Source organism: Cygnus olor, chromosome 2 (genome assembly GCF_009769625.2).
Source record: "Cygnus olor isolate bCygOlo1 chromosome 2, bCygOlo1.pri.v2, whole genome shotgun sequence".
NCBI lineage: Eukaryota > Metazoa > Chordata > Aves > Anseriformes > Anatidae > Cygnus > Cygnus olor.
In genome coordinates this window covers 101570744-101596146 of record NC_049170.1, presented here as the reverse complement: position 1 = coordinate 101596146, position 25403 = coordinate 101570744, and the positions used below count along the sequence as shown (strand labels likewise).

Here is a 25403-nt window from a genome sequence, read left to right as displayed (position 1 = left end):
TATTTCCGTTAGGATTTCATCAAATTAGAAATCTGACGAGCATCTAATTTTTGATAATCTTCATTTGCTAATGAAAACATTCTGTAGAAAAACAGAAAAATTCCATATGCCTTTGTTATTATCTAGTTGTTCCCATCACTACCACCCGTACTCTCAAACTCTACAACAGTTGTAGAAATCTATTTGATTCTGAAGGTCTATTGAAATGGTTTGAAGAGCAAACCCTTCTCAGATATTACAGTACTCTGATAAAAAGCATGGGATAACAAGTCTTTAAAGAAGAATCATCCCTCTTCAGGGAGAGAAAAAACATGCTTGCTGCTGTTTTTTTTTCTTTCTGAATTCCAGTCTAGCAGACAAAGTTGTGAGTTTGATGATTAGTAAGAAATATTTTTAAATCTTCTCAATTAGAATTATTTAATAGAAGTAAAATAATGAGAAGTCATGGCTGGTTAAATAACATGAAAAGTAGTCTATAACGCATTCAGTTTAAGACAGACTCTAAACAGCAGGACTCCTTTTTCAGACCATGGGAAATTGCTGCCACCTTAGTCAGGAACATGCTAATGTTTCAGTTTCAGCCTTCCTGAAAGTCATGTGAAAGTTATTGTCATTAAGGGAATTTTAACAATCTCATTATCAAGAATCATGAAATTATCAATTGCTATAGGACAGAGGAAATGCAATACTCTCAGGTTGCTAACACATTGAGATAAAATTTAGCATTGTCAAATGTATAAGCAGGTTAAAAGTAGAAGGGTAGAACACTGAATAAGAATGAAGTGGTTTGGGGAAACCTAGCATATTTACTCCAGCATAATAAAGGTTGAAAAAAATATTACTGTTGGAATAATAATAATAATAATAATAATAATAATAATAATAATAATAATATAATTTTAAGAGAGGAAATGACCTTATCACAAGAACAAATACAGAAGGTAAAAGTGGACATTCAAGTAGCCGTAGCAACATTACTGAAGATGTAATGACTGCTTAGCAGTAAGGGCATTTGTAAAATAAATGATTTTTTAACATGTTTTTCAGTCATCCCTTTTGCATCATTTACCCTATGCTTAAATAAAATGGGCATGTGGGTAGGAGTACCTCCAGTATACCTTGGTGCAGTGCTGCCATGTGAGAAAATGCCTTCATCCTTTACCTGCCACATTTCCTGGTATTTTTACAAAGCACAGAACTTCCGAGGGTACTTCAAACAAAGTAGAACCATTCTAGCTACTGTGTTAGAGGTTCTGTCTTTCCGTAATACCATTTTTAAAAAGTCTGTTTTGTTTGTTTGTTTTGTTTGTTTGTTTGTTTTTCAGGTAAGTGTTCTGTTAGTCTTTTGTATAGCTATAGCTATGCTCAGACGAATGTAGCTATTGAGAAGCTCGTCTTCCTGCAAGGCTTACTGTCTGTAATGTGGCAGTAACCCAAGTGTCTGCGGTGGGACAGGCATTCTGAAATGCCCTGTAAGTTCTCTCTAAAGTTGTAGATAGAATGAAGTATGCAATGTTGGCTATGCATGCCCAACAAGAAAATTGAATTTAAGGACAGGAATACTGATTAAAGTTTGTGGTACTATTGTGGAAGTTGCTACCGTGATGAGGATTGTGCCTGAATAATAGCTAGCTTATGATGAATGAGATTTGAGTTACACTAGGTCACTGATAGACCACATGGGAACATGATTTTTCCTTCAGTGATGCCAACAAAATATTAAGTGATACAAGTTCCTTGTTCATATCGGCTTAGTGCAGCACAGGTCTGTGACAAATTTGTTTTAATATCCCAGCTACAGAATGTAAAGGAAATTGATGAAGTTGTAAACTTATTAATAAAATGAAAATATTTGTGGGCTTGTTGTTGTTGTTTGTTTATTTCATTTTGTTTTTACTATTTTTTTCTGAATGGTAGGGATTCAGATATGACCAGCTCAATAAATTAGGTCTGAAATGTGACTTCAGTGATTTCTTTGAGTATAAAATGAGAGTGACATGAGCAACAGAAAGTAGGGGGGCAAAACCATAGGGCAATTCTAGAACTCAAACCATGAGGCAAATGCAGGCCGCCCCCAGGATACTGGTATTTGTCTGGCTTCTCTTCAGAACAATGACCTATTCTGCAAAGTAGTAGATGAACTGAAGAAGTTTATTTCTTCCCAGACATACATAAACTGCAGTTACAAGAGTCATCACAGCTAAGAAACATCTTCATTATATTTAAGAGGCTATATTTTGGCATTCCCTTAAAACTCCCACTATACAAGCCCTGGGGAAAACAGAAATGGGTTATTGCAAAAAGTCAGTTTAGACTATTTGAAATTTCTGTCAGGTTTCTACGCAACTGAAGTAACTCATGCATCTACACAATATATTGATGCAGCTTAATTAATAATAGTATATGTACAGTTGCTTTAGTTGAATCCACCATTTTAATTTCTTGAATATGTTGTTGCTATGATTGTTACCTTGATAAAGCTTTTTTATACATCCATAAAATAAACAGTCCTTTTCTTTTATATCCTTAAGCTTTCAGCTTTTCTGAGTGTAGTGAAACTGATAAGTCTTAACTGTAAAAAAAAAAAAAAAAAAAATTATTGAAAAAGAATGATACACTGTGTCAAGTGACTTTTTTTTTCTTTTAGTTCTGTACCCATTTTCTTCTTTTAAACTTGTTTGCACCGTGTTCTGGTGTTGCTTTCTCTTAAAAAAAAAAAAAAAAAAAAAAAAAAAGCTTCTTTTGTTGAAAAAAGGCACAAGTTCTCTTTATTTTTGTACTAAAAAAGCTTTTGGACTATTACAAAATTACCACTGATTATGAGCTGGGTTTTTCTCCTTGATTGTTTTCACAAGAAAAAGTGAAGACAACTCTGTTCCATATCCTGTGCTTGAATAGTTTGGCAGATGTCATTGGAATACTAGATGTAATTCATATCACTATATCCTTTGACAGCTAAGAACCCTGGAGGTTTTGGATTAAAATCACAGTGAAACACTGAGTCTTTGAAATGAACTATTAGTGATCATTCTTGCTGTTATTACTAACAATGGCTACATAAGTTTTAAAAACAACCAGGCTTCCACTGTTTTGTGGATTTGAAGGTATAGAACAGCTTCCCAAATACAGTTCTGGTACCATAAGAGGGAACACAAGCAAAGCTCCCCTTTTGCTTATAGAAAAAAGTATGTATAATCTGTACGGTTGAAAACTTTCTGCAAGATATATGTTTCTGTTGTAGCAATGAGGATTGCCATACGAAAATTTATGACCCTTTATTTTCCACTTTCTGTTGTTTTTGTTTGTTTGTTTGTTTTTAAAAATGAAGGGCCTGAATGAATGGTTCATTGGAGTTCACATATATGTTCGTACTTCCACATGTGCCACAATTTTTTTGAGATTAAAAAAAGATGAAAACACGGGCATTGCATGAGATTAAATATCCAGATCGATTCTTACCCTCTCTCTTTTTGATCATAATATTTGAAACACTTTTCCACTTTCAGGCTAGTTCAATCTATGGTTATAAATGTTATATTTGAAGATTAATATTTAGGATGTGTATTCTCTTTTTCTTGACCAGTGGTTGCCTTATCATTAATACTGACTTTTATTTCTTAATTATTTCATGCCTATCTAAAAATATGCACCTTTATTCTGACTTTAACATTTATAAATTAGAAATATTTGGATTTTGAGTCATTTCTCATAGTTGCTTTTATGCTGGTCCTCATTTTTCTGTGGTTCGTTTATGAACTACATTGATACAATTTTCTGACACGTTAGCATTATGTTTAAGTAGTGAATGGAAGGAATACAGAAAATATTACCCTATCTCCAGGAGATAACCTTTGATAGATCTGGTATTACGCTATTAAATTCCACATTTTTCAGCCACTTTTAGATTATTAAGTAAGGTGCAAACTTAGTTCTAAGATTAATAAACATTAAACAAAACAAATTTTGTGAAGATAAACTTGTGGTTTTTGTAAAACTGCCAACTGTTAAATTTTAAAACACTAGACCCACAAAATGGCCTTACCATCAGGACTTCTCCCAGACAGGGCCCTCCTGAGCTGGGAAAACTGCTTCATTCCCTGTTTATAGGGCAAATGGGGGACAGTGAGGAAACAAGGTCAGCATCCAGCCTAGCAGGAGCACACATGAAGGCTGTGGCAAAATAAGTAGAAAAGTTGTATGACTCCTAGCTGCAGAAATTCAAAAAGGTAAACTTGCTCTGGAACTGCAACATGGGAAATTCTAAACTTAAGGTTTTGAAGGTCAAAACACATGGAAGGTGATTTTTTTTTTTTTGTCTTACAGTAAAGTTCCATTACATAGTTGTGTATTTTGCAGATACGATAACCATTCAGTTCCCCTTGCTGTTCACTTACTGTAGACTTGTCTGGACAGTCTTTACTAATGTTTAACATGGTGGATCTAGATAAGTGGAGAAGTTCTGTATTATTCTTTCTTCCTGAACAAACATATTGAAGTGTAGACACTGTAAGTGCTCTCCTTATCACAATTCTACTCAGAAGGATTGAAATTTAAAGTGTTCCCATAAGAACAAAAGTCAAGCAAGATAGTTAAGATAATAGCAAATCATCCATTTTAGAGCATGTAGGACTCCTCGAGAGTGAAAGAGTAGAAAAAGATCTGCCTGTTTGCAGAAGGCAAACAGGAGAAAGAAAGCAGATTCCAGCTTCATGTGGTAGATAGTGCATGTTCAGCTGAATGTTGATCGTAGAGAGACTTGTACAAATATACGAATCTCAACGCCTCTGCCCTAGAAGTTCGACATACTTTCCAAATGAGCACAAATTGAAGGCAGGTTAGTGAAGACTTCACATCCTGGTGAAGTCCAGGATGTCAGGCATGCAGAGGCATGGAATTATTTCATAGATTTTAATAAAAAATTTTCATAATTATCATAATTATCTTATAATAATAAATAAATTAATAATAATAAATCATAATAATAAATTATGATAATAATCATACTTATCTTGCAGAAATGTTAGCACCATGTTAAGAGGTCTCATCTGAAAAGGGTTGTATTTTTCATTGCCCAATGAAAGGGAAAGTCAATAAAGAATTTTTGTTGTTGTTGTTATGTCTTCATGCATACAACCAGTCATGCTCTCCTGCCAAGCCAGTCTGCTGCAAGCCAGCTCTGGTCTGTAAATAGTGCAGTTTTAAGTTAGGAAGGCATCATGCTTCTGCAAAAGTACCGTGCTTCTCATCTGTTTTGCCATGGAATCAAAATAGAAGACTGTTCACTTGCTCATACCAGTAAACATGATGCTAGACTTGTGACGAAGCAAGCCTTGTTCAATGGCTCTATTCGGGCTGTATGATTAGGTAAAAGAAATCTTCATAACTTCTAATTCCAACAAGCATATCTAGGACCCAGAAAACATGCATTTATGTAAGGATATATTGATACATCAAGGAACTCTTAGCAAATAAGCAAGTTTAAGACAATTCTACTTAACTGTTTATCATTTACTTTGTGTCTCTAAGTATTTGTTATTGGGACCGGTATTATTAAGACTCTTGTTTTTGAAGCACAACTATTTGCTTTATCATTCACTCAAGCTCCTAATCCTGTAACAATCTGATTTTCTGGAAAGTACTGGGATGTCATTGACTCAGTCTTAAGATACCAACAAAGAAGTACATAGGTGGTGGACCTCTAGGTTCTTTCACTTTTTCCATTAATTTTAATTTCTGTAACTAGAATAAAAGATACAAAATCTTAATTCAGGCCTACTTGACAAGCCATATTGTGTTTGGGCATATACTTTACCTTTGGACTTGTTGGTATAGTACCCCACCTCCTCTCCTCAAGTTTGCTGAAACTGGAGTTATCAACTGAGATAAAAAGGCTTCTGCTCATCTACATGGAATATAGGTCAGATCTCCTGGGATCTGTGAATATGTATCACCCTGTAAAATAATGTAACTTCTGTGATTCCTGACCTCCCCTGAGAATAGCATACATTTAGTGACAGCACAAAAATCATGACATTAATTTATAGACTGAATTTGGTATATTGACAGATGATGTATGGTTGCCTGAGCCTAGGGAGAGTTCAATGAATAACATGATAATTTACAGCTCCAAACCTGAAACACCACGTCTGTTTTTCATTTTCTGTCACTGTTCAGTTTGAGTTACATTTTGCTACTTACAGTGTGTAAGGTATAGGGGACTGTTAGCAGGTTAACTGTTTCAAACCTTTTGGAACACTTCTATTCTGGAATGAGGGCAAGCCGTAGGAATAATGCATGTAAATGAGCGCAGAAAGATTTATGTGCTACAAAAGTGTATTTAACCATATATTCAGTACAGTCTAGGCATGAACAATTCAGACAAATTTGTGCAGATTACATAAAAAAAAAAAAAAAGAAAAAAAAAGTTCACTGTCCATCTATCTTCATATTATTTTGAGATGTTGCTTGAATTCCACACTGCCAATGTAATGTTGCTATCAGCTTTAAAACCCTAGTGGGCTGTTGAACAATCAGAATGGTAACTGCTGTCAGAGTGATCTATAAAGCTTATAAATTTGTTTTTTGCTGCTGGGTAGAAGTGAGAACTAAAGCAATTCTTAAGACTGAACCATATGTGAGACTACTACAGGTGAAGGTGAAGTTTTATATGACTTCTGACTATATGCCCTTGTGAAATTTTGCAGAGTTGTCCCTCCTTCTATACCTGCAGAGCAGTTATTTAATGCATTCACACAGTCCATTTATGCTGTTTGTAATCTCTTTGGCAGTATTTAATGGGAAATGTATTGAACTATGATTTGACTTTAAGAACAGAAGAAAACAAATTTTATGTAGAAGTAACTCTAAAATTCATAAATTCAGAATTTTAGCCTTTCCTGTGTATTTGAAGGGACTACCACATCTATAATTTATGTCCTCCAAATAAAAGAAGAAAATGTGCTCACTTCAGAAAAGAACAAGAAGCTTTCCAGTGTGTAATAATGGTCTCGTAATCTCCAAGAGCAGGACACAAAACAATCTCTTGTTTTGTGATACTCTGTATACTTATTATCTGGAGAAGTATCCAATCCTTTTATGAATTTCTTGTTTTATTTTTTGAGTTCATCTTTTAAAATATCAACTCCTTCCTAGTGATCATACATCGATTTTCACCATCTTACCAAGACTATATTTTCTGAAAGTAGTCTAGCATTATCGTGATTGGAATCTGTTTTTGGAGATTTAACTAGGATAGTTCATTAATCTCCAAAAATAGGGCTCCATTTACAAACATAGAATCACAGAATCATAGGATCTTCTGAGTTGGAAGGGACCCACAAGGATCACTGAGTCCAGCTCCTGGCAACACACAGGACCACCCAAAAATCAAAGCATGCATCCAAGTTCATTGTCCAAACGCATCTTGAACTCTGACAGGTTTGGTGCTATGACCACTGCCCTGGGAAGCCTGTCCTGGTGCCTGACCACCCTCTTGGTGCATAACCTTTCCCTAACACCCAGCCTGACCCTCCTCTGTCCCAGCTCCATGCCATTCCCTCGGGTACTATTGCTGTCCCCAGAGAGCAGAGCTCAGTGCCTGCCCCTCCACTCCCCTTGTGAAGAAGCTGCAGGCCACCATGAGGCCTTCCCTTAGCCTCCTCTGGTATAGGCTGAACAGTGCAAGGAATCTCAGCCTCTCCTCATACGTTTTGCCCTCTAGGCCTTTCATAATCTTTAGAGCCCTCCTTTGAATGCTCTCTAATAGTTGTGTGTCTTGTATGCAACAGTTTCTGTCATATAATGGTCAAGATTCCCAGATTTCAGTATTCCCAAATGAATGATATTCCCCAATTTACAGTAATTAGTGATCCTAGAATGAAGCTCCAAGCAAGTCAGCATTAAATCTCTTGAAGAGTGGACCCAGCCATTCCCCTGGTAAATAAATAAAATTGTTTTCCCCATTAATTTTTTTTTTCTCCTAATTTCAAATAAAGGAATTCAGTCTAAGGTCGCAAAGACATGCAAAAGAAAGCCTCCTTTTTTTTTTCCCCTTTTTTTTTCTTTTTTTTTTTCCTTTTTTTTTTTCCTTCCCCCCCCCACCCTTTTTTTTTCCTTTTTTGTTGCTCCAATTTCTCTTTTAAAATGTGGCTGCTCTTCAAGTTTTGTTTTAAGCAATTCCAGCTGCTGCTAAAGCTGCCTTGCAAGTTAATCTGAGGTTAAAACTGAAGTTAATTAATAGAATTAATACCAATAGAGGGAAGCAGTTGACTATAAAGGTCTTTGAAGTTGTGTTTATCTGTAGTAGCCAAATAGTTAAGTCCGTTTGTCAATTTATGCTTCTGAAACTCAGAGAATAGCATATTAATGTGAAAATAAGGCAAGTAAAGTGTTAATGATGGCAAATATATGGATTTTCTTACTCTTAGCTATAATAGCTATCATTGATCTGAAAAATTTGAAAATGTAGGAAATTTATTTTCCTTTTGTTGGGTTGTTTGGTTTTTGTTGTTGTTTTGCCTTTTTTTTTTTTCTTTTTTGCTTTATATTCATCTTTTATCAATTTGTAAATGTTCCAAAAAGTAGAATCAAAGTCATACTAGGTTTAAATTTTGCAAGTGTCTGGTGCATCAAACTTGCATTGCTGTTCGGTAGTTTTTGATGGCCACCTAGAGTGACAGTTCACTCAGACAAGTTCATTCAGACAAGCTTTGGATTGCTTCATATTAGGTGGATTTTATTTTTTTTCGCCCTAAATTCAAATTCATTTATCACCCATTTAAATTCTTCTACTTGCTATGTAAAGAGAAAATCAACGATTCTTTCCACAAAAGTAACATAAGTTTTTCTTCTGAAAATGTGCTTGTGTAGTATGTTTTACAAGTTTGAGCTTCATATTCAGTAAAATGTATACGACATGTACTAGTCTTCTAAAGTCTTTTGAAGTTTTGAGCCTTGCTTTGAAATGAAAGCTACATATTCATTAGAATGATGAGGAATGTTAGTCTGCTTCTAAATGACGGAAACGTAGATCCATTTGGTTTCTGGAAAGCTGTTCATTTTGAAAATGTGGGACATTTCTTAGTTTTTATATGTTTGAATCTGTTTCTGGATTTAATTTCTCTCTCTCTTTTTTTTTTTTTTTCTTTAATACTGTATCAGCATAAAGTTACTAGCAACTCATATTAGACTATCACTTTACGGGGCAGCACTGAGGAGCAATTATCCTTTGTGTAAAGTTGAGAAAAATGATAATCTCAAGTATCTTGTTTGTTTTTTAAACCAAGTCTTTCCTTAAAAATGCGTATAGTTCTAAAGTTAAAATATAGACATAATATTATTTTCCTATTAAAGAAGCCATAAAACCAGATCTATTATGAAGTATCACTTCTTTCTGAACTAGACAGTATTAAAAATAATCCAGTATTTTAGAGAAAAAAGTAAACCTGTTGGCTAACAGAAGAATGAAACAAACTTGTAGTTAGTGAAATGGAAAAGGGAACCAAGTCTGTCAGTAATGTAAACATTTAATCATATGCCAAATAAGATCAATGCTTTACCAATACATAGTATCTCTGTTTCAACAAATGGGAACTACTTTGTAAAGTGTCCCACAAAGGTAGCTCTTTGGAGTGCTGCAGGAAACAGCCAGCTCCATTTCAGAATGATACATTTTCAATGACAGTATAAATTTGTCTATTTCTTTCAAGTTCTTCATTGGCCAAACCTTTCAGTAGCACAGCATTCCATTTCAACTTCAAGGGAAAAAAATTAAATCAATCCTGTAGCTGAAGCTTATATTCCATAAATAAAACATGAAGTCGATTTTACAGCTGTTTTTTTCTGCCTAGATTGTGTTATGGATAATTTTAACTGGACATAGCAACTGAAATAATCAAATCAGAGAATTTGCTGTGGGCATATATAATGAAGATGGCTCATAAATGTAAAATCAAAGAACATTTGAATGTGCTAATGGACAAGCCTCTAGATAATTAAACAAACTTGTCTGGGAAAGACAGACAAGTCATTATAGGTATGTTCCTCTAAGCATGAATCCAGTAGGAATGACAAAATATCTTACTGAGTTGCTTCTGCTTTGTATGCCAAACATAGGTTTGCTTGAATATGTCTAAATTTTCCAATAGCTTGTAATCATCTGACTGGAAAAAATGGGAATTAAATAACAAAGACTGTGTGACATGAGAAAACCTACTATCTAGTAATTAGGCAGACTTAACATGAACAATTCTAATTTGATTAAAATACACTCTGAAGTAGTATAAAGGTAAAACTGACTTTTTCCTTTCTCTTGCTAAACATTTTGTTTAGAGCAAAAATAAAATATTTGCATCAGAAACTCATAAATCCAACTATTTTGAAATTGGATATTCACATTGTGTTAAGCAATCTGCACCCGCAGTAAAGAAGATGCTGATTTTCTTAGGGTGCTGTAGCATCTGTCTTGAAAGTACTACAGCTGTTTAACATCTACCTCAAACACAGCACAGTGAGCAATGTTGAAATTAATATGCAAGCAGTCTTTGTTCAGCTGAGTATCTTAGGAAGCCACATTTGGACACTTTTGTTAGGTCTAATTACCTTCCTGTTACATTCATGGTTGATTATCCTTTTCTGAAAGTAAAAATTAAATCATTGCCTTTATGTTTCAGCCATAAGAATTCTATGCAAAGGCATATTTGGGGATTTATTATGAAAATGTGAAGAATAATAAGTGTCTGCCGACCTTATCTGACTCAGAAAGAAGAGAACTATACTGTTTAGTTACTTTTTGTGATCTAGCTGCTGCTGTGCTCGCATTGTAACACTGGCATCTAGAAAAACAAAAGAAAAAAAAAAATATGGCAGATCAATTGGTCTATAACTAAGTCAATACACCCTCAATTACACTCGCATATCACAACATCAAGTGGTTATTTTATTATTTTTAGGGGGAAATTTTGTTTAAAACAGCAGATCCATAACTAGGCCACAGTTTACAGGCAGAAGGAAGAATAATATTCAAGTCAGCTTCATTTAAAAGCATTAATGCAGAAATTAAGGAAGAGCATTTTAAATGACAGTCTTCAATTTTCTTTTAATAATTCCTTTCTCATTATAATTTGTTGTCCAGCTTGTCCTCTTCATTGTAAAATAATCAGCCAAGGAGAAGAACCTGGATTTGAATTTAGTTCAGACCATGAGAGATCCCAAAGAGGATTTTTGCTGGGGTTCCAAGCAAGAAACACAGAAGACCAGTCTTTGCTAGCATTTGAATCTTGTCCATCTGGCTATTCCATAAAGGAGAGAAAGGGAATCTATCCCCTGCCCTGTGTGTGCTTATAAATCAGTTCACAACTAAACTCTAAGTGGGCAAGAGATCCGCAGCATTCATAAATTACAGCTTCATCTTCAGATACCCTTTTTCACTGTAACCAGCATTCCCAATTTACAAACCTAAATCCTAAACTTTCTATGCAGCTCTCACTTTATATTGTTCAAATTATTAAATTTAAATGTCCTTTATACTTTTATGATGAGTTGTTTGTCCTGAAATAAGGAGGAAATATTTGAAATAAAACAATCTTTCATCACTGAGTCTCCAGTTAACATGGCCTTAAGCCATGATTCAGCACAGAGTTCTTGAAGTTTCATATTATTTAATCATGGTGTGTGTTTTCTAATGTTAAATTCATCAAGACTTACCCTGATTTTCTTGGAGAAAAATGACACAATTGAATATGGGCCTATTTGCTGTTATTTTCTGAATCTTAGATGCCTTCTACTGAAATAAAAGGAAGGGAAGGGAAGGGAAGGGAAGGGAAGGGAAGGGAAGGGAAGGGAAGGGAAGGGAAGGGAAGGGAAGGGAAGGGAAGGGAAGGGAAGGGAAGGGAAGGGAAGTTCCTATTAAGTTCATGAAAGATGATATTCTGAGTTTAAGTTTATGCAAACTGCTTCCCCTCAGGCAGCCATATGTCTCTCTTACTTAAGATTATGTTGGTAACGACATCAGCAGTCTATGTCAAAAAAAAAATATCTAAAATGATGTAACTTAGATACAGTTTTATTTCAAACACCTAATATTTGGAGGAGGCATTGCCTAATTTGAAAGTGTGAATGTTTTCATTGTTCCTATTTTCATAAGACATTTTTAAAATTGAAATTATATTTAGGTATATGGAATGTAGAGATCCATTTCATGATGAGAATAAAAGATTCAGGAAAAGTGTAAAATTAGAGTAAGCAAAGTGAAGAATTGGTAATAAATGAAGAAGCTCCTTTGGATTTAAGTTCTGTATATATATATGTATTAAAAAAAAAAAAAAAAAAAGAAAAAAAAAGAGAGAGAGAGAGAAAAAAAAAACTTTTCTCATATTTCCTTAGATACTAACTGTGCAGCTTTAAGGTGTTTTTTTCCTTTTCTTTTTGCGGTAGTACCCCATTAAAATCCACCAAGAATCAGGAAAAACACAGAGTCCTCTCTAGCTAATAGTTAGTTCTGCCAGAGAGTAAAATTTCATGCAATTGAAAATCAAGTAGAACACATACAACTGTGTTATGATCTTCTAGGTAGTTTCAGTCAGAAGTTGTCCGCAATTGCTTTGAATCAGTTTCTTTGCACTTACAGCGTCATTAAATCTTGGTTGTCAACTATAATAATAGCAAGGAATCACTTCTTCACGTTACTCATTTTAGGGTTTAGGGCAAAACATTGTATTCTTGGGTAATGGAAGCACAGAAAAAAAGAAAACAAAAGATTAAAAAAAAAAATTTTTTTCATTGGCCTTGTTGTTATTTTAAAAGAATCATATAGCGCCATGCAGAAGAGGTTTCTTTCAGTCTCTGCAACATAAGAAGGGTGCAGCACTGACACTGACTTGTTTATGCCCAGCCAAAATGGGACAATATTTAATAAATGTGGACATTTGAATCTGTAAGACTTCATTCAGATATGTTTAGTCAAAGAAAGAAAGAGAGATTCCAAAGACTTTCTAGTCTACTAGTAGCTGTCTCTATGTACTAAGTTAATAATGTAGCAGATATTCAGATGACTGGAGTGAAAAGTCCTGTGGTCAAAGGTATAAAAGCAATGAAGCATGTAGTGACAATGGTGCATGTTTTTTCTCCCACGTCTTGAAACTAGTCGTTATCACCTTGATTTTGTATGCAAAGATTATCCTGCTGGAATTGTTTACATTATTTCTTCTTTTCAAACAGTAAGAACTGTCACTACTTCAAAGATAAGAAGATATTAAAAAAAAAAAAAAGGTTAAAAAAAGAAAAAGTGAAATGAACCTTAGGACTTGCAATAGTTTCTTTAGGTATAGATTCTCTTACCAGGTTGTAACTTAAACATTTGACAATAGGAGAGAAGAATACTTCAGCTTTTCTACACATTTAAGAAAAGTCTCTATACTACTCCAAAGAGAAATAAAAGTATTGTAGGAGTAAACTAGATCTGAAATAGTATGAACTTTTAAACCAGACAAATGTTATTGCTGACTGCCAATCATGGGGTAGCTGCATAAGTTGATGCGATAGCATCTTCTGCATGTTATGTTGCTGGTGACAGACCCTTTTTGGACACTTGTCTGATGGTGTTTTTGACATTCCCAATACAGACAAGCTGCCTGAGGTTATTTTACTTTCATGCCATTGTCATTTGACATTAATAGCTGTTGAAACAGGTATAGATTGACAGTCCTGGGGAAATGTCTAATTCCCACGCCAGATTCTAACTGGCCTGTTAGTTTCAGTCACAATGCAAATCTTTCCTCTGTGTTCAGGCAGGTTTTCATGAGTCTTACTTTGCATTTGAAAGGAAGTTTGCATTAAGAGTGAAAGGTTGCTAGGGATATTTTTGAGTAATGATGCTCTATCAGCTTACTGTTGGTCTGTTGGACATACTAATGCTTGATAAATATTTGTGGTATAATAAGAGGAACTAGTCCCCAGTGTGAAGTAGTATACATGGTCTATAAGGGTACCTAGAAATCTAACCTCAAGGACTAATTAAAACACTAAATAGCATTTTCTTCCCAGAATGTTCTCATTCATTTCTGTAGGACTAATCACTGAGTAAAGTGATGGTCACTTTTTTTCAAAATAGCCATTTGGAAAAGGGAAAGGGAAAGGGAAAGGGAAAGGGAAAGGGAAAGGGAAAGGGGAAAAAAAAGAAAGCTACATTAGCACTGGTATTGATCAGAGGAAATCACTGTTTTGTAGATTAACTATATCTCTTCATTTTCCCACACATTCTCCATTTTTAACAAGTCAGCAGAAAACTCTTGTTCTTTATGAAGACATTCTCAAGCAGTATTTCAGATGAGAAACTTTTTTTTCCTAATGTTGTAACTTTGGTTACAGACTACTATTCAACTGTGTGTGGCATTTCTGAGTTTGAGCTCAGAATTTGATGCTCAGATTTGAGCTCAGAGTTTGATGCTCTTTCACTTGGAGTGTTTCATTAGCTATCATTGTGCATGGACCCTTGCAGTCCCAGAACCATTCTAAATTGGCTGGCATATTAGCTAGCTTTGTAATTAGCAATCGCTACTACTTAAAAAGCATCCGATTAGTGCTTTTAATACATACACTGCATATATTGTATGTTAATTTCATATTGCTACATTTGAATGTGATATGGTGTAAATAATCCTTCACTGGACAAAGCTGTTCTCAGAAGAGTAAGTCTGGTCCTGACTCTTTTGGGGAGATAATATCCCCTGTGTCATATATCCAGCAACCTGTATAATAAGCAATGTAGGTAAAAGTATAGATTTTATATACAAATAAAATGTACTTTAAGGAATAGTTTAGTGGATGGTAACATCAATATGATAAATCTTTTTAAATGTCATTATTGTCTTCAAAAGCAGTCACATAACATTTAATGTTTATGTTAAAGACAGGATAGTAGATGGTATAGTGGCTGGGTACTGGTTAATTAAGCTGACCCTTTTGATCAGACTTTCAGAAATGAAGGGGGAATTGTCAGGAAAATGTCAGTTTTCATATACCTGCGTAACTATAGGGACACACTGCTAGCCATTTGCAAACACAGATATCCGCAGAGACTAAAATTAGCAGAATCCTATTTGTGATGCCTCTTCCAGCATCTCTAGATAAGTGGGAATGATTGTTGGTAGAAATATCAGTTTTGATTTTATTATAACTAATAAATGCATTTTGCCAATTGTTGTAATTAGCTGTGCTACCCTCATGCCAACCCAAGTTTAATGTTCCCAATGATAGGAAACTAAAAAAAAAAAAAAAGAAAGCATTAAAAATATACCAGTGGTTAAAGTTATGAAATAATATTTGCTCATATACTGTAATTATTCATTTAAATTGATTACTGCATCATTCAATATTTCCTTAAGCAAAATTTTTATAATGCTAGAAATGTACAGAGAAATGTAGGGATGTTATTGAATTGATGTATATTCAAAAATATGCATACATTTAAATACTTGGAAGTACTTAAACATTATTAAGTAGTGAAAGAAAAAAGTGGCAAAAAAAATGTGGGATTTTTTTTTTCAATGAAAGTTGTCTTTATTTCTTGTAAGATTATTTTTCACATATTTTTATATGTTTTTTTCCTTTATGAATTTTCTTTTGACTTTTTAGTTTGGTGATTTACACTTACATAATAATAGGATACTCTGCTGCAGGTGGAAGGCCCAAAAAATCACATATCAAAGAAAATACAAAGCAGTTTCTTTAAAGGTTGTATTTGCTGAAACACAAGAAAAAATTCCAGGTATTATTCCCATATTTCATAAAATATCTTCAAGTATAATTTGTCAATAAAAAATAATTTTAGTAACAAAATTGCTTTCAATTTTAATATATATACAGGCTAATTTTCTGTTCTTTTACACTAAACAGAACTTATATCCCCTTCCTATACATTATAATAAAAATTGTGTAATTCATGCATGACCAGTGTTAACCAGTAATACGTTACTACTCAATACAGGTAATATCCGTATGTTCTTCTGAGCCACAATAAGAAATAGCCACATAGTTGCTTCATAATTGCTGCATATATGCTCTATGGCTCAGTAAGATAGTACTGCAGTCCTGTGGGGATTCTTTTTTTTGTTTGTTTCCTTCCTATTAAATTCTAATTAATGCTGGGTGATTTTTAGAAGATATATTGGTACATATGGTTTCTCTGTGCCATCTTTTGTTCTTAATAGGGAATATCAGATCTAAGTCCTACTAACCCAAGCAGGAAACATTTTCCAGTTCAATCAAAGTAAGCATATTTGGCTGGGTTTGAACTTCTGATAAAACTAGCTTAGTTTAGAAAGATGAGTTCAACAATTTTTGGTGCAAGTACATAAAAATGTTTCAGGAAAAGCTAGCATTTTAGGTTTGCACAGCTTAATATTAGGGAAAGCTCAAAAAGTACATGAAATTTTTGAATATGCATCAGGACAGTTTCTGTTATCCACCTCTAATGTTGCATACATTTTATTTTCAATTTAAATCCATGGTGAAACCACTTTAAGTAGGCTGCATGAGAAGGGGAAGGGACAAAATTCCTCATCTTTGCTTTTAAACTTTGTGAATTACATAGAAATGAAGCCCTTTTTTACCAATGGAATAATGTGCTGTTGATAGTGACAGGAGGGTGTTTCCTGGAAGAGAGGGCACAGCCTTACAGAGCAGGAGATGGCATTGCGCAGAGGGATGAAAAGTGAACTGAGCAACAGAGTGGGCACCTATTTGGGGCTTTACCTCTTCGACCATTCTGACAGCTCATAGTGGTGCGTTATGACAGACTGTGGAATGTGAACTTCGGAGATAAACAAGAAAAATCTGACATTATTGGAACTCAGAAGGTGTGGGGTTTAGTCCATACACAAAAGATTTCCTAAGTTAGGATTCTGAAAACAGTCACACCTCTAGCAAATATAGACAAAGAACTGTAAGTATAGTGAATTTATATATATATAAATCTGCCCCCACCACTTCCTTCCCAGAGCATATGTTGCGTAGCATGAACTGTTTTAAACTTAAAATACCAGAAGAGCTTTTATATCACCTCATGACATTTGTATAGCAGCATCTTATAAATGAATTATGGGAAAGATGCAAATGCAAGAATTTTGATTTTATTTATAGCTGTGAATGCTTTTTTTTTTTTTTTTTTTTTTTTTTTACAATTTATCATTCAGTCCAAGAATTCAGTTATCTTAAAAGGAAATTAATTTTTTTTAGTGATAAGTATCAGTTACCACTAAAAAGTCAGCGTTTACCACCAATAAATTTAATCTACATGCATTAAAGAGAAGAATTTTGCTGGCAGTATTTTATGGCCTTATTCTACTGTAGTATTTCATGTTTCAAAATTTACTTGTAATCAAAACGAAGAAGTAATAGTGATATCTCTCTTTCACAATGTGGTAACTATCATTCTTAAAGCTTGCTATTGTGACTGGTCCATTTATGTACTATAAATTATAATAAATACATTTAAAAATTCATAAGTAATATTTAATTTGTTACCCGGAAACACAAAGCATTCTAGACTTGCTATGGATAAACTGCTTTATAGATACACATGATGAAAGGAGAAATATGGCTTTAACTTTGAAAGGTAATTCACCTACTTCTAAAGAAAATTTCATATGTAAGACAAGGAAAAGGTCTAAGGCAATCCCTTGCAAGTAAGCAATAACTATCAGGATGTATTAGGTAAAACTAACTCACACAGTACCCTCCTACCCTTGACCTTCCAAATACATTTGGAGATAATGTTGATGCTTCTGACAGCATACACAAATCCTCACAGTACTTTGGGAAGATATTTCACTTCTGCATTGAAAGTGTATTCTTTGTCGTATTGCGTAGATAGTTGTAAGACACAAATTTTTAGTTATACAACAATACAGTGCATGCATTACAGTCTACTTTGCAAAATACAGCCATAATCTTTTAGCACTCACATTAAGAGAGTTTCTTCTGTGTGGTAGGTGGAGAATGGTCTAGTCTGGGTCTGATCACAAACATCTTGCAGGGAAGAAGCAGCAGCTTAAATTAAACTACTAGAGTCAAACACTCTGAAAGGCTGTTTCTGAATCCAAAATTTCAAGTTCTAGATATTGCTGTAATAGAAAGAGGCAAGTGAGCAAGTGGACTGGAGAGATGAAAACAAAAACACTCACAAGAAGCAGCTTCATAGAACTTTTTTGTTTGTTTGTTGGTTTGCTTGCTTGTTTCCCCAAAAGTCTGCTGGAAATGTGGTGTGAGAATGCATATAAATATAATTTATTGCTTTTACATGAGAGTAGTATTTTGAATATATATTGATGTTAAGCTAGAGTTATGGAAATGCCAATACATTTTCCTTTCTCCTTAGGTGTTTGTAAAATTAGAAAGATTAGTTTTGTATGTTTACCATCATCTCAGTTCATGAATGTACTCTTTCGGACTGGATGCAGGCAAATGAAATAAAGTAATAAAATATAGATTTAAGTAAAATTTTGTATCCTGATCATCATCCAAGAAAAAAAAAATGCAGGCTCTGAATAGACCTAGGCCTCCTGTCAGCATTTACAATATTCTGTGATACAATTTAGTCAAAAAGGAAAATGTGAGAGGGAAGGAAAGGAAACATGAAAGCACCAGACTAGATTTGTTCTGTCACTTGTATGCTACAAGCCTTTCCACATTGATTCCCCAGAGTTGGAGTAGTTGCTGGGCGAGTCAACAGTAACCCTCCCTTGAGGGCTTGGCTTACCTGTATGTCAGTGCACTGTCCCCATGCCCCCCTCTCCATGCTGCCAGCATATGACAAAGTGTCTTGTGAAGTCCCCTTCTTTATAGACATAAGTCTGCTTCATCAGACCTCACAAATATCCAAGGAAAAGGCAAAGGTGGAAAGAGAGGAAGGCGGGAAAGCTGGAGGGAAATGTATTTTCTTCATGCATGAGCAGAAAATGAATTTGGGAGGTAGGATTTTAAATGAATTCATCTTATTACTATTAACCCCCCTGTTTTATTTTTATTTTTATTCTCTAGTGATATACCTGCTTCCTCCATACTTCCATCAAGCAGGCTGTATCTGTAGAAAAAGTGTTAAGAAATAGTATGCTGTTACCTCAGTATTTTCCTCTTACATACAAAGTTAAATGTCATCTGGAGATTACTGACAAAAGTCTCTTACTACCAGCAGCTGAGGATGTCATGAGAAGACCAGCTTTGGAGATATGTGTCCTAAGGCAAAGACTGCAAAAAATCAGGGTTAAAGGAAGCCTCTTGGCTTGCAGCACTCATAAATAAATAAATAAATAAATAAAATTGTATCCCTGCAGCAACAGTCATGTTAGTCTCAAAAATTCCCAAACTGACTCGGTCATTTGAACTTTCTGCCTGGGAACTCTGTCAGCTAATAGACAGATTAACTCAGGAACAATCTATGCATGGATTATTCAGGGCCCTGAATAAATCCATGTATCCAAATATATTGTGGGGACCTGGAAGAAAAAGGCCTTTCTTTATTTCTTGTCCAGCAAATGTTTCTGTCACTTGAGATCTGTGCCTAACCAGGCAAGGATTCAAGGACTGTACCAATTAGGCATGGAAAGATTTTGCTTGGATATAATTTTTTACTAATTACAATGAGTCATCGTGATTAGATGCTTCAAGGGATGCATGTAGTTGATATTTATTTTTTTTTGTCTTTCTGAATTTCAGCACTGCATTGGAGAGATTGTCACCAAAGGATATTCCAGGTGTTCCCAAAAATAGGAATGAAAATAAAATAAAATAAAATAAAATAAAATAAAATAAAATAAAATAAAATAAAATAAAAGTGGCAGTTTAATAGAGACATTTCTAGATGACTGGAGTCAGCCAGTCCTAAGGATGATCAGATATAGACTATGACAACGGACGCTCATTTTGGGCCTGGTGCCCAGCCTGCTCTCCAGAAAGTTTCCCTTAGGTGAAGCTTACTCTGTAATAAAAGGCACTCGGCCTAGCTGCATGATTTTTATTAGTTGTGGTTTCACACTATGTGAACGCCAGTTTGAGATGTTTGTTTGACCAATACCAGACATTTTGTGATGTTAAATTTGGAAAGTGGATAAAATGTGAGTGTGTTGGAGAGCAGCTATTGTGCTGTCTCAGAGGGAGTTCATGTCTTGGTAAACTGGCAGATAGGGAGCTCTCAGATAAAGATGCAATGGACAACTCAGAAAGGATGAGGAGGTTTTGAATTTTCATACAAAAATTCCAACTAATGCCTAAATTGCTCTGAGACCAAAAAGAGGTGAGCAGAACTGAATGAATTCCTTATTCAGTCTGACTTGATGGGCATAGGTGTTCAGTACAGCAAAGGAACAAGTTTTGCATTTAAAGAACATTTTATTGCTGTTGTTTCCTTTGCCCCTAGAAAAATACGAACCTTTAGAAAAAGAAAGTTTTTCAATAGTTCAGCTAAAGAGCAGTAAAGACTATTTCAGATATTATGTTTGATGTTTTTTCTAAATTGCATTTTTCTTTCAGGCAGGCCTTCTAGAAAGATATCGTTTTGAAAACTCACTTGTCTTTTCTGTTTTCTGTTAACTCCATCTCCTATCCCCAAATCTGAAAATGGGAATTGCAGTACTCATAGTGTAAAAACCCTTTTTTAAGTTCATAAATCAAGGCAAAGAGATAGAAGAGGAATTTTGTGTTACTAACTTAAGCTAGTTTTTAAGAAGTTACTGATTTTTCACTGTTACTTTTTTTTTTTTTTCAGTAAAATGTTAACGTTAATATTTATTTTTATTATTTTTTCAGAATTAGAGGCAGAGGAATGGTGCAAACATCTTTGCATGGAGTGTCTAGGAACCAGGCTCAATGATATAAGTCTTGGGGAACCAGATTTGCTTGCTGCTGGAGTTCAGAGAGAACAAAATGGTAACTAACTTTATAAGTTCTCGTATATCAGTTCTTGGCTGATGTCCCACGTTATATTTGTTGGTATTTGTGTCTGCTGGTTTTTTTTTGCTATTACCTCATTAATAACTAAACTGTTGGATGTGATTTCAAGGCTTAATCATATTTTTTCTACAAATAAATATGATTAAATTCTACACCAAATAGCATACATATAGTGACTTCATGTGTTAGTTGTGTTCACATTTTCTTCTCATGGGAAAGGATGATAACAACCTTTCTGGCTGAGGAAACAGTAGACTCTGTGCACTGAAATAAAGCAGTAGCTGTTGTTCCACAGCCTTTAAAAGACAGTGATGAACATTTCAACAGCACTTTGGACTACAAAACACATATTTGCTTTAAACTCATATCTGCCTGGAATAACAAAAAAACTAAATCTAAATGTTGTCAAACACAGGTGGAAAGGACAATGGCAGGTGCTAGTCAGCCCTAAGCCCAACCTTGTCTTTTGAACAGAAATTTAGACACATGCACAGGAAGGATGCTAGTGGGTGGAATATGCAATAAGAAAACAAAATCTGTGATTTTCCTGTCATTTAATTCCTATTAATGAACATGAGGGCAAACACAAAATGTGCTCATTTATTCCTCCCTAAATTACATCACTTAACGTTTATTACTGTCTTGATGCTTTTATAAAATCCAATAGCTTTTAACAAAGTAATAAAATAAGCTGCCTCAATGGTCATAACGAAACAAGCAAAATATTATTATAAACAAAATGACATAATTAAATTATAGAATGAATAGTACTATATCAATTATATTGTATTAATTTCTTATGAGATTCTGGACATCTCTGAACCTAATAGCATAAAATGTACAGAAATCTTCAAGGAAATTGATTCAAAGATCAGGTATTTTTTGTGTGTGATTTAAAGAAAGTTCAAATGTTTGTGAATTTGTTTCCTTTTTATCAGAGGCAGGATTTAATTTGTGACTTGGTTTAATTTTCCACTTGTCTCAAACTATAGTACAAGTATAGAAGGAAATGCTACTTATGTCATAGGAAAGTGATAAGGATCAGAAACCACTCAATGTATCCTACTTGGCTATCCTATAGGCTCACCACTATAAGTTTAACAAATTATGACTGATCAGAGGGTGGAATCATTTGGGAGCTCTAATAAAAAAATAAAATTAAAATTTTATTTTCTTGCCAATTTTATTCATTTTTATTCATATATATTCCTCATATAATTTATTTTGTCCTAATAATAATATTTTTAATACATTATGTTCTTCATCTGTCCAAGTGCTTACCCATTCCTGCTTTTAGAGTACATTTGCATGCTCATAAAGACATGCTATCAAAAATTTTAGTTCAAAACATATCCAAAAAATTTTTTAAAGACTACTGAGCTTTTTTTGACCTGAAACTGAAAGGTCTGTCTAAGTTACGTTTTGAATTTAAAACTCATGAAAAGTGAGTATATTTATGATATATCTGAATTCTTGCTCATTTTTAAAATGGAAGCTGTATCACTGCCAAGGTCATTTTGTTATTTTCACGTTAAATAATAACTGTACACTGATAATTTATCTTTGAAAGTCATTATTTCAAAACATATAGCAAGTATAAGTCAAACTCATTTTGAGTTTGACTCTTGAGTTAGTCTATGTAGTAATTTACTTGAAAAAGAGATGCAAACGTATAGTTTGTACAATCTGGAGTAGAATCAAAAGTCCCAGCACCTTATTTCACACATTCTGTAGCCATACAAAGGCTTTCTTTCAGGTCACTGACTGAACAAAAGATTTCTCTTAGTACCTGAGCAAGACCATAGATTGTATTCTCATAGAAACTACAGTATCAGTGGGTTTACAATTTTAGATTTTTTTTTTTTGACATTTTAAGGGCTAAAAGCAACTGAATAATAGTGTTATGCTGTTTATACCTCTATGATATGACAGGATGTTAGACATGACAGGATGTTAAAACCACTAGTCCCTACAAAGCAGGTGTTAATCCCATCCCACTATGTTTTTCAAATGGTTACTTTCCCTAAAGATTTTTTGAAATGTTTACAATTTGATAAAGATACTTCTTTGATCAGAAAAGAACTAGCCTAATGAGTTTTCTTTCATAAGATATTTTACTTTGTCCTGGCAATAATATTTTTAATACTCTATGTTCTTCATCTCTCCAAGTGCTTACACATTCCTGTCCTTAGAGGACATTTACGTGACATATGGCATGTACTTCTAACAGTATTCAGTAAAGGGATCAAGTAAGCCTACTATCCCTTGACAAAAGAGGGAAGGTTTTCTGTTGTGTAGGTTTCTGTTTTAGTCATTGAATATGACAAACACACACACACACCAACCGGCATATTTAGTTTGGAAGGTTAGTAATAAATCTCTTAATTGTTATCATATATGCCCTGGGGCCATAAAAAAAAATCTGTGTTACGTGCTACTGATAATTTTTATACCCAAAGACTCATTGACATATGAAAATGCATGGCAGGAAAAATATGCATTTTTTTGTGATTTGTCTAACATCCATTTTTCTTATATCTGAGTTTCTCTCACTCTTGTAACTCTCCTGAGTGTTTTTTGTTTGTTTGTTTGTTTTGTGTTTTTTTTGTTTGTTTGTTTTTTGTGAGAAATGCAACAATATGGTTTGCAAAACAGTTTATTTTAAAGACTGGCAGAATTGGTGTTTAGTGTGCAAATGTCATGGTTAAAAGGCTGTACATTATACATGTATTTCTGTCACATGAGGATAAAATGCATGATAGCACAGCAATCTGAAACATTAATTCTTTTTTTTCATTCTGAGTTGTTTAGTAGGTGTTAGCAAGTTCTCTTTTATTGGAGCTGCACTGTTGCTTGACCCTCTAGCACCAAGCAATTCTGTGGTGATGGTAGCTACAAAAGCCAAACTATAGATCTCCACTGCTTATAGCAGAGACCTCTGGCTACTGTGAGAAGAATACAGAAGACTTCTAAGTGATTCCTGTGCAAAGCACATCAGTAATAGAAAGCTTCTCATTGAGTTTCATCTCCGTTATTACTTTCAAGTATTACAACAAGCATTAAAGTTGTAAACTCCACTGTGGAAAATGACCCTTAGGTGGTTTTATTTTTTATATCTAAGGCTCACAACTAGTGTCTGCTTAGTTTAGTGATATGCAGTTTCTATTAAAACGGAGGTCTGAATTTAAGCTTCCCTTCTCTCCAACCATTTTACTTTCTCTCTCCTGCAAGTGCATGTGATATGGTAGCATTTGTCAGCCCTATAACAGCAACCCTGTTCCTGTTTAAATTTATTTTCACAGCAGACAGTTTCTTACTATTTGTGAATGTCCATTTAAATTATTTTTTAAGGAAAGAGAATACAGTATTAAATCAAAGCCAGTAAAGACTACAAGATCACATTTAGATAACAAAATTAGTATAATGGCAGTGGAGCTATATATACAATGATAGGACAAATAATAATACACAGTAATAACTTCAGGAAAGAAAGTCTGGACTCAGTTGCAATTTATAACAATGATGACAAGTGGTCTTCTATCCTGTGATACTCATACACACCCTTAGGTTTCTCAAGATATCCCTCAGATTTCTCAAGCTGCTGATAGGGAAAACATGAATGTAGAGTGCTGTCTTCATTTGGAAAAAGTGGAGACTAGGTTTCCAGATCTCAATGTATTTGCATTTCTATTATGTGTTGCTTTGCCTGATTTTTTTGTTTTGTTTTGTTTGGAAATATTTTATAAACCTTTGAAAGATAATTAATTTTTACTTCTTTTACTCCCTGCCTAATATTTCAATTGATATCTCAGAAAATTACTTCCTTTGTAAAGTTCTCTCTTTCTCATAACTGTTCTACCTTCCTTTTTTATTTAAAAAGATAGCATCATACTGCAGTCTTGCTTTCTGTTTTTTAATTGCCACTAACTCATTAATTTGTTAGAAAAAAAATGTAACTCCTTATACTGAACAATATCCTTAAATCCTCAGAAGATGATTGCAAGTTATTTCTTTATGCTACATGTTGAGATTACAAACTACAGCCAAATCATAGGGATTTCGTAATGAAGTTCATATAGCTGACCTGTTTTAAGGCATTTTCTAGGGTCTGTACAAGTCCTGTTTGTGATTTACTACATGAAAACATTGTACATGCTTTTTATTCATTTTCTGTTATCTTTAATCAACTGTTACAGGGTTGTTGTGTGTGTGTGTGTTTTGTGTGTGTGTATTTTTTTTAAGATAAACCAAATATAGGCAACTTTATTTTATTTTATTTGATTTTATTTTTTTTTTTCTCCAGAAAATAAAGACATTTACAGTTTTAATGGCTAGGTAAGACAGTCAGTTTTCAGATTCTTCTCTACCTCACTATTTATCAGTGAAGTAATTAAAGATAATTAATTAATTGTAGCTTTTTTTATTTTATTTTCATTGAAATGCTAATAAGCATTTCCACA

The 25403-nt window shown here is 34.1% G+C and overlaps 1 protein-coding gene across 2 annotated transcripts in view; it reads left to right on the top strand.

Moving 5' to 3' along the window:
* DOK6 (docking protein 6) overlaps nt 1-25403 on the top strand; it is a 248444-nt gene that overhangs the window by 121960 nt on the left and 101081 nt on the right. For both annotated transcript variants that reach the window (XM_040549753.1, XM_040549754.1), the window contains exon 4: nt 20800-20919. In XM_040549753.1, the coding sequence (XP_040405687.1) occupies nt 20800-20919 (120 nt within the window). The remainder of the gene's footprint in view (nt 1-20799; nt 20920-25403) is intronic.